The following is an 8,759-nucleotide window of genomic DNA, read 5'->3' on the forward strand; positions in this document are numbered from 1 at the left end:
TATATATATATATATATATATATAAACACATGGAATCATGTAGTAACCAAAATAGTGTTAAACAAATCTAAATATATTTGAGATTCTTCAAAGTAGCCACCCTTTGCACACTCTTGGCATTCTCTCAACCAGCTTCATGAGGTACCTGCAATGCATTTCAATTAACAGTTATGCCTTCTTAAAAGTTAATTTGTGGAATTTCTTTCCTTCTTAATGCATTTGAGCCAATCAGTTGTGTTGTGACAAGGTATGGGTGTTATACAGAAGATAGCCCTATTTGGTAAAAGACCAAGTCCATATTATGGCAAGAACAGCTCAAATAAGCTAAGAGAAACAACAGTCCATCATTACTTTAAAACATGAAGGTCAGTCAAGCCTGAAAGTGCAGTCTCAAAAACCATCAAGCACTATGATGAAACTGGCTCTCATGAGGACTGACACAGGAAATGAAGACCCAGAGTTACTTCTGCTGCAGAAGATAAGTTCATTAGTTACCAGCCTCAGAAATCGGCAATTAACTGCACCTCAGATTGCAGCCCAAATAAATAAATGCTTCACAGAGTTCAAGTAAACATCAACTGTTCAGATGAGACTGCGTGAATCATGCCTTCGTGGTCAAATTGCTACAAAGAAACCACTACTAAAGTACATCAATAAGAAGAGACTTGCTCGGGCCAAGAAACACGAGCAATGGACATTAGACTGGTGGAAATCTGTCCTTTGGTCTGACAAGTCCAAATTGAAGATTTTTGGATCCAACCGCAGTGTCTTTGTGAGACGCAGAGTAGGTGAATGGATGATCTCCCCATGTGTGGTTCCCACTGTGAAACATGGAGGATGAGGTATGATGGTGTAGGGGTGTTTTGCTAGTGACACTGTCTGTGTCTGTGACTATTTTGAATTCAATGCACACCCCTGTGGCGGGCCTTGGAGCAGTGCACGCTGACATGGTCGCCAGGTGTATGGTGTTTCCTCCGACACATTTGTGCAGCTGGCTTCCGGGTTAAGTGGGCATTGTGTCAAGAAGCAGTGCGGCTTGGTTGGGTTCTCACGGTTCTCAACCTTCGCCTCTCCCGAGTCCGTACAGGAGTTGCAGCGATGAGACAAGACTGTAACTACCAATTGGATACCACGAAATTGGGGAGAAAAATGGGTTAAAAAAATAATAATAAATAAATAAACTTATCATGTAAAGTGTTGGTCCCATGTTTCATAAGATGAAGTAAAAAATCCCAGAAATGTTCCATATGCACAAAAAGCTTATTTCTCTCAAATTCTGTGCACAAATTTGTTTATATCCCTGTTAGTGAGAATTTCTCATTTGCCAAGATAATCCATTCACCTGACAAGTGTGGCATATCAAGAAAATTATTAAACAGCATGATCATTACACAGGTGCACCTTGTGCTGGGGACAATAAAAGGCCACGTTTAAAATTGTGAATTTTTGTTCAGTGTAATAGTTTTGAGGGAGCGTGCAATTGGCATGCTAACTGCAGTAATGTCTATGTAATGTATATCTGTCTGTAACATTATGATTGGCTGGGTGCGCCTGGCTGCCAAATGGGTGACCTATGCCCTCCAAGGCGGCACCCTTGCCCAGTCATGTGAAATCCATAGATTGGGGCCTAATGCATTTATTTCAATTGACTTATTTCTTACTATGAACTGTAACTCAGTAAAAACATAGAAATTGTTTCAATTCCCACAAAGCTCTTTAATCCTGCCACCCAACATGTATTGTCAAGTGGGAGTGATAAGGAACAACGGAGGGTACTGGGCTTACTCTCACCTGCTGTACACACCATCTTTGTAGTGGAGGAAATCATCAGTCACTTCATATCCAAAGCTGACTGGGTTCAGTCTGGCCACAGCATCAACCATGCCCTTTTCGTCATACTGTTATAGGGGGGAAGACAGAACAACATACCAATTGCTGACTAAGAAAACAATGTTTAGGACAGATGCAGAGGTTGTAAAACGTTTCGTTTTAGTCTCTCACACTTGTTATGTTGACAACATCTTTCTCGAAGGCAGCTGCCAACTCGGGCTTGAAATTGCAAGAGCCATCCTAAGGAAAGTAATTGGGATAAAGAAGTATATAGTGAGTAATAAAGTGAGTCATAAGTAAACAAGTGAGTCATAAGGATTAAATAATAGTATAACACTGTTACTTGGGTTATTAACATTTTCCTTTTTTACACTAAGAACAATTTATAAATACATACATGTCCCGTGCAAGGATAGTCATCTTCGGTCATGAGTCCGTTGTTGTATTTAACATACTCAAACGCCTGGCTTGGGAGTCCCCTGAAACCAATACATTACAGTATCTGAATGATGTTTTTGTAGACAGATAGCTACATTATGTATCAGGAGGCATAGAAGTCACATGCAGGACAGGAGTGATAAGCTCATGTGATTTTAAGATGGTACTGTAGGCTACCAACCCCATACATCTGTGATTGTTGAAGTCTTGAGCACAGTCCACCAGTTGCTGCTCAGACTGGAAAATATAGAATGATAACTCACAGATAAGGCTATTACCAACAACCATTCAAAAACCAATTCAACTACAGTAACCCATTCTTTCTATTGTACCGCTTCATATGAAACCATACAGAGGAACATAGTAGGTTGACTGCCAAAAACAGTGTGAAACCGTAGAAAATACAAGAGAAATAGGGCTAGTTCTCACCAGAAGTGGGAGTTTTCCAGTAGCTATAGCGGTAACAGACTCAAGACAGCCGGTAGTAGAGAAGGTCCAGCATCTTCCACAATGACCCTTCGAACACTACAATAGCACACTCACTCAACATGATATAAACACAGCACAGTCATAAATGTACAGCTTCTTTTATCTTTTTCACTCACCCGCAAACAGCCAATCCATCGGGAAATGACTTGGTCATGTTGTTGTGAATATACACTACAGTACAAACATTATGAACACCTGCTCTTTCCATGACAGACTGACTAGGTGAATCCAGGTCAAAACTTTTAATCCCTTGTTGATGTCACTTGTAAAATTCACTTCAATCAGTGTAGATAAAGGGCAGGAGAGATGTTAAAGATGTATTTTTAAGCCTTGAGACATGGATTGTGTGTGTGTGCCATTCGGAAGGTGAATTGGCAAGACAAAATATTTAAGTTCCTTTGAACGGGGTATGGTATTAGGTGCCAGGAGCAGTTTGTTTCACGCTCAACAGTTTCCCGTGTGTATCAAGAATGGTCCACCACCCAAAGGACATCCAGCCAGTTTGACACAACTGTGGAAAGCATTGGAGTCAACATGGGCCACCATCCCTGTGGAATGCTTTCGACATATTGTAGAGTCCATGCCCAGATGAATTGAGGCTGTTCTGAGGGCAAAACAGGGGGGTTGCAACTCAATATTAGGAAGGTGTTCTTAATGTTTTGTACACTCAGTATATTTAGCCTATGAGGGAAACGTAGTACCTGATATTTGACAGGTGACACATAGTTTCCCTTCTCTCTCCAGTCCACAGAACCAGGATATGGCCCAGGGCTGCTGATGTGACTCCCTTTGGTGGCAGAGCAGTTCGGATGAAGATAAATGTATGAACAGTTACTATTGATTAGGCTATCTTATATCAGGGAAGCTCGTAGACTTATAATTGGGGTTAACTACACGATCACATTTTAGTAATTACATATTACAGCTGTACCTGAGGTTCAGTCAGGAGGAAAGTCTTCCTAAACTCTGCAAAGCTCATGTCAGAAAACTGATTCAGTCCCACTGGGAAAAGGAAAGTTACAAGAGTTGTAAGATATCATACTTGTGCGTATATAACGCTATATTATGAATACATTGGGAGTTAAGTTGTGACTGGGAAAACAGGAAGAAATGGACAAATAGTTTAAAATAAATAAATGCATAGCCTACTTGAGAACGTGTGCTTCCCTGCATTATGATAGTGGATTCTCCTCTTATGCCCAGTGAAGATGTCCAGGCGATGGTGGTACTCCTCCAGAGCATAGACTTTATTATACTGTAATAACAAAAACACGTATAGGCAGTCAGTCAACTAAAGATGACAACCTCATACTGACAAGCAAATACATTTGAGGAAGGTCTTGGCCTACTGCTTTCATTTCTTACAGGAAGGAACAAGATGACTGTGTGTACAGTAACTCTGGTATGTAGGCTACTGTATGTCATCTGCTTTCCTAAAAAATAACACGTGACGGATTTACATTGTAGCCTTTACAGTTTCACATACCTGTAACATCCATTGTTTGAAGTGATATTCCTCTTTAAAAAATAATAAATGAAAAAATAATAAAACACAAACATGATCAGTTAGACCTATGATTTTTATGGTCACATTGTTACAAGTTTGAAACGGTCACTTTTTTTGTGCAATGGCAACATTGTAGGCTATAGCATGTGTCACTGTTGTTTCACTGCTGCATGTATTATGCAATTTAATACGCTATAAATCAAATCAAAGTTTATTTGTCAAGTGTGCCGAATACAACAGACCTTACAGTGAAATGGTTACTTACAGGCTCTAACCAATAGTGCAAAAAGGTGTTAGGTGAACAATAGGAAAGTAAAGAAATAAAACATAGGTAGAAAGACAGGCTATATACAGTAGCGAGGCTACATACAGACACCGGTTAGTCAGGCTGATTGAGGTAGTATGTACACGTGGTTAAAGTGACTATGCATATATGATGAACAGAGAGTAACAGTAGCGTAAAAGAGGGTTTGGGGGTGATGGGACACAATGCAGGTAGCCCTGTTAGCCAATGTGCGGGAGCACTGGTTGTTCGGCCCAATTGAGGTAGTATGTACATGAATGTATAGTTAAAGTGACAGGTTAAAGTGAGGCTATTCATTTCGGTAGACTAATTATGATCTTTGTTTTTTCATTAGGCTTATTAAATATAGTCTGTTCAACTGCCCAGATCCAGATAAAAAACATAATTTGTGAAGTTATCGGTCCACACAAAACCCGCTTTCATCTACAGTGTGCCATTGCATGGCTTGTTGCACTTGGCTTTTAGTTGGTTTCTTCCTCCACACGTCGATGTGTGCGTCCAAAGGGGATGCGGGATATGAACAACAAACAGATTAGGGGAGTTATGCTTACCTTCAGGTAAAAACAAGGGTGTTAAATTGGCTAAATGCAAAAAAAGCAAGAATAAAAGCAACAGAACACAGCGTCATACTTCCGCGTGTGTTTCGCAACCAATGCATTACATGACTTGAGTAACCTATCCATTTCATTCATGTGTCCTTGTGGCAGGATCGGTTATCAAAGTTTTTGTAAGCACCATAATATGCCTAATTTCCCACCCCACATCAAAATAATTAACATCAAAGTCAATAAAGTGTGCACTTACTGAGAAGATAAAAATACAATTGCAAGTATCACAGAATTATTAAAGGCCCAGTCCATTCAAAATTCAGTTTTGCCTGTGTTTTGTATCATATTGTTAAACAGCTGATGAAACTACCACTGTACAAGTGTGTGAGAAAAAACTATCAGTGTTATTTCCTGATAGTTGCTGGTTGAAAATACAATCTACACAGGACCTTCTAAATCAGCAGGTTTTGCAAACGTGAAGTTTCAGGTTGTAAATTAGTTAATAGACCAATAACAACGAGAGTTCCAAACCTCTCTGCCAATAAAGGCTAGTTTTCAGTTCCCCCCCACCCCACTCATGCCACTCCCAGACAGTCCTAGCAAAATTCTTGCTTGAGAATCTTTTTTGGTTGCTAAAAAGCTATTTAAGTTATTTTTTTTAACCATTTAATGGACAACTATTACAGTCTGGTAATTCATTGTTACCCAATAATTTAATATTTATATAAAAACGTCTGCATCGGGCCTTTAAAACTGTAGATTAGAACTTTACACATCTTTATACACTGCCACACATTCATATTTTTCAGGCAGTTAAAATAAAGACTATTGTCATACAACTGTAGTGATTATTCAAAATTCACAGTCCACAGCCCAGAACATAATGAATCTCTAACTCTGTGTGTGTCCTTCTGTCAGTTCTTTCTTAGGGTAAATGATGAATAATTTAAAATGGAAAATTATTGCTTGCAGAATACTTTTAATTTTTTTAAATGAAAATGTCATGTTTAAACTTTTTAATGTTGGCCACAAGAGGACAGTGCACTCCTTATAAACCAGAGCCTGCTATGAGAGATCCGTCCTGTAGATGGCAGTATAATGTCACTGCAAAACTGATATGATGGAACTGAAAGAGCAACGGCGTCTTCTGCAACAGAGCCACTCCCAATTACGTATACATATTAACATTTCTCTTCTTTGTTCATGCAGAACCCTAGATAGTCAGTCATTATCAACTCCTCTTCAAATATGGTGAGCTACAGGTAAACAGTGCCTTCGTAAAGTATTCAGATCCCTTGATTTTTCCCACATTTTGTTACATTACAGCCTTATTCTAAAATGGCTAAAAATATAAATAAATCATCAACCTGCACACAATACCGCATAACGACATCGCAAAAATAGTCTTTTAGACATGTTTACTAATTTATACAAACCTAATAACTTCATTATGACATTTACACAAGTATTCAGACCCTTTACTCAGCACTTTGTTGAAGCACCTTTGGCAGCAATTACAGCCTCAAGTCTTCTTGGGTATGACACTACAAGCTTGGCACAACTGTATTTGGAGAGTTTCTCCCATTCTTCTCTGCAGATCCTCTCCAGCTCTGTCAGGTTGGATGGGGAGTGTCAGTGCACAGCTATTTTCAGGTCTCTCCAGAGATGTACGATGGGGTTAAAGTCTGGGAAATTCAGAGACCTGTCCTGAAGCCACTCCTGTGTTGTCTTGGCTGTGTTCTTAGGGTCATTGACCTGTTGGAAGGTGAACCTTCGCACCAGTCTGAGGTCCAGAGCGCTGTGGAGCAGCTTTTCATCAAGGATCTCTCTGTACTTTGTTCCGTTCATCTTTCCCTCGATCCTGACTAGTCTCCCAGTCCCTGCCGCTGATAAACATCCCCACAGCATGATGCTGCCACCACCATGCTTCACCGTAGGGATGGTGCCACGTTTCCGACAGACTTGACGCTTGGCATTCAGGCCAAAGAGTTCAATCTTGGTTTCAACAGACCAGAGAATTTTGTATCTCATGGTCTGAGTCCTTTAGGTGCCTTTTGGCAAACTCCAAATGGGCTGTCATGTGCCTTTTACTGAGGAGTGGCTTCTGTCTGGCCACTCTACCATAAATGCCTGATTGGTGGAGTGCTGCAGAGATGGTTGTCCTTCTGGAAGGTTCTCCCATCTCCACACAGGTACTCTGTGACAGGGACCATCGGGTTCTTGGTCACCTCCCTGACCAAGGCCTTCTCCTCCGATTGCTCAGTTTGACTGGGTGGCCAGCTCTAAGAAGAGTCTTTCCAAACTTCTCCCATTTAAGAATGATGGAGGACACTGTGTTCTTGGGGACCTTCAATGCTGCAGAAATGTTTTGGTACCCTTCCCCAGGTCTCTGCCTCGACACAACCCTGTCTTGGAGCTCTACGGACATTTCCTTTGACCTCATGGAATTATTTTTGCTCTGACTTGCACTGTCAACTGTGGGACCTTATATAGACAGGTGCGTGCCTTTCCTAATCATGTCCAAATCAATTGAATTTACAAAAGATGGACTCCAATAGAAACATCTCAAGGATGATCAATGGAAACCTGTTTTTGCTTTGCCATTCTGGGGTATTGTGTGTAGATTGATGAGGAAAAATATGGATTTAAACCATTTTAGAATAAGGCTGTGACGTAACAAAATGTGGAAAAAGTAAAGGGGCCTGAATACCTTCTGAATGCACTGTATATCACCATGCTGATGCACCATACTACTACAATGAGCTGTGTGTTCATCCCTATAGCCTACCTATGGACAGTGCTAGTACACTGGAGGTCATCAACATCTAGAACATCAATAAATAAGGATTGTTGCCAGGAGCAGATATAGAAAGGAGGAACAGCGTCACACACACACACACACACACACACACACACACACACACACACACACACACACACACACACACACACACACACACACACAGCTGTACTGTATATGGTTCATCATTAGTATGATCAGTGAGTGTGTTATCTCTCCTTCAACATTGTAGTTGTCTCCCTGCTGGCCCGTGCACTTTAATATTTCATCACTTTAATATTTCATCACTGTGTGTGTGTGTGGGGGGGGAGACATTTTGTTGGTCCCCACAAGGTCAAATTATATTTCTAGGGCGTTTAGGGTTAAGGTTAGAATTAGTGTTAGGGTTAGATTAGGGTTAAGGTTAGGAGCTAGGGTTAGGTTTAGGTTTTTGGTTTAAGGTTACGGGTTACGGGTTAGGGAAAATAGTTTTTTTAATGGGACTGTGAATTGTGTGTCTCCAGAAGGCCAGTTATTCAAGACTGTGTGTGTTTGTGAGTGTGACAGTTTAGGGTTTGTATTAATGAAGGAGAGAGGAGGCCTGGGGGAAAATAAGACTGTAAATCAGCCAGCCCATCCTCTCTCTCTCTCTCGCTCTGTCTCAACATCTGCGTATGTACGTTGACATCTGTGTGACAGTTGGAGATTTATTTACACATCACTGTTTGGTACAGAGTGACTCTCCGAAGGCAGCCTAACACACTTTCCAGCTATCACTCGTAATGTGTGTGTGTGTGACAGATAGTGTGTGATGAGCGCATAGCTGTTGTTATTCAGCAACAGCCTCTGATGGCAGCAGGAGAT

The 8,759-nt window shown here is 40.7% G+C and overlaps 1 protein-coding gene across 1 annotated transcript; it reads right to left on the reverse strand.

The window, feature by feature from the left end:
* Positions 1–5: 5 nt before the first annotated feature.
* Positions 6–6,964, reverse strand: LOC115113799 (pro-cathepsin H-like). Its single transcript, XM_065011173.1, has 9 exons — positions 6,788–6,964; positions 3,907–4,012; positions 3,459–3,544; positions 2,698–2,784; positions 2,450–2,505; positions 2,228–2,309; positions 2,002–2,070; positions 1,792–1,898; positions 6–1,115 (listed from the first exon to the last, which is right to left on the reverse strand). Exons 1-9 carry the CDS (start codon positions 6,962–6,964, stop codon positions 1,058–1,060), a joined length of 828 nt encoding a protein of 275 aa, XP_064867245.1. The 3' UTR covers positions 6–1,057.
* Between the last annotated feature and the right edge of the window lie 1,795 nt (positions 6,965–8,759).

The sequence above is a fragment of the Oncorhynchus nerka genome, linkage group LG27 (genome assembly GCF_034236695.1).
Source record: "Oncorhynchus nerka isolate Pitt River linkage group LG27, Oner_Uvic_2.0, whole genome shotgun sequence".
In the NCBI taxonomy this organism is placed as follows: domain Eukaryota; kingdom Metazoa; phylum Chordata; class Actinopteri; order Salmoniformes; family Salmonidae; genus Oncorhynchus; species Oncorhynchus nerka.

Bases quoted from the DNA above. Each gene is read 5' to 3' on its own strand.
- LOC115113799 (XM_065011173.1), bottom strand. From the start codon at position 6,964: ATGAACGGAACAAAGTACAGAGAGATCCTTGATGAAAAGCTGCTCCAC. The intron at 4,013-6,787 runs GTACATCTCTGG...TTGTTATTACAG, and splicing joins TCCCAGACTTTAACCCCATC to TATAATAAAGTCTATGCTCT. The intron at 1,116-1,791 runs GTGAGAGTAAGC...TCCAATTGGTAG, and splicing joins AAAGATGGTGTGTACAGCAG to TTACAGTCTTGTCTCATCGC.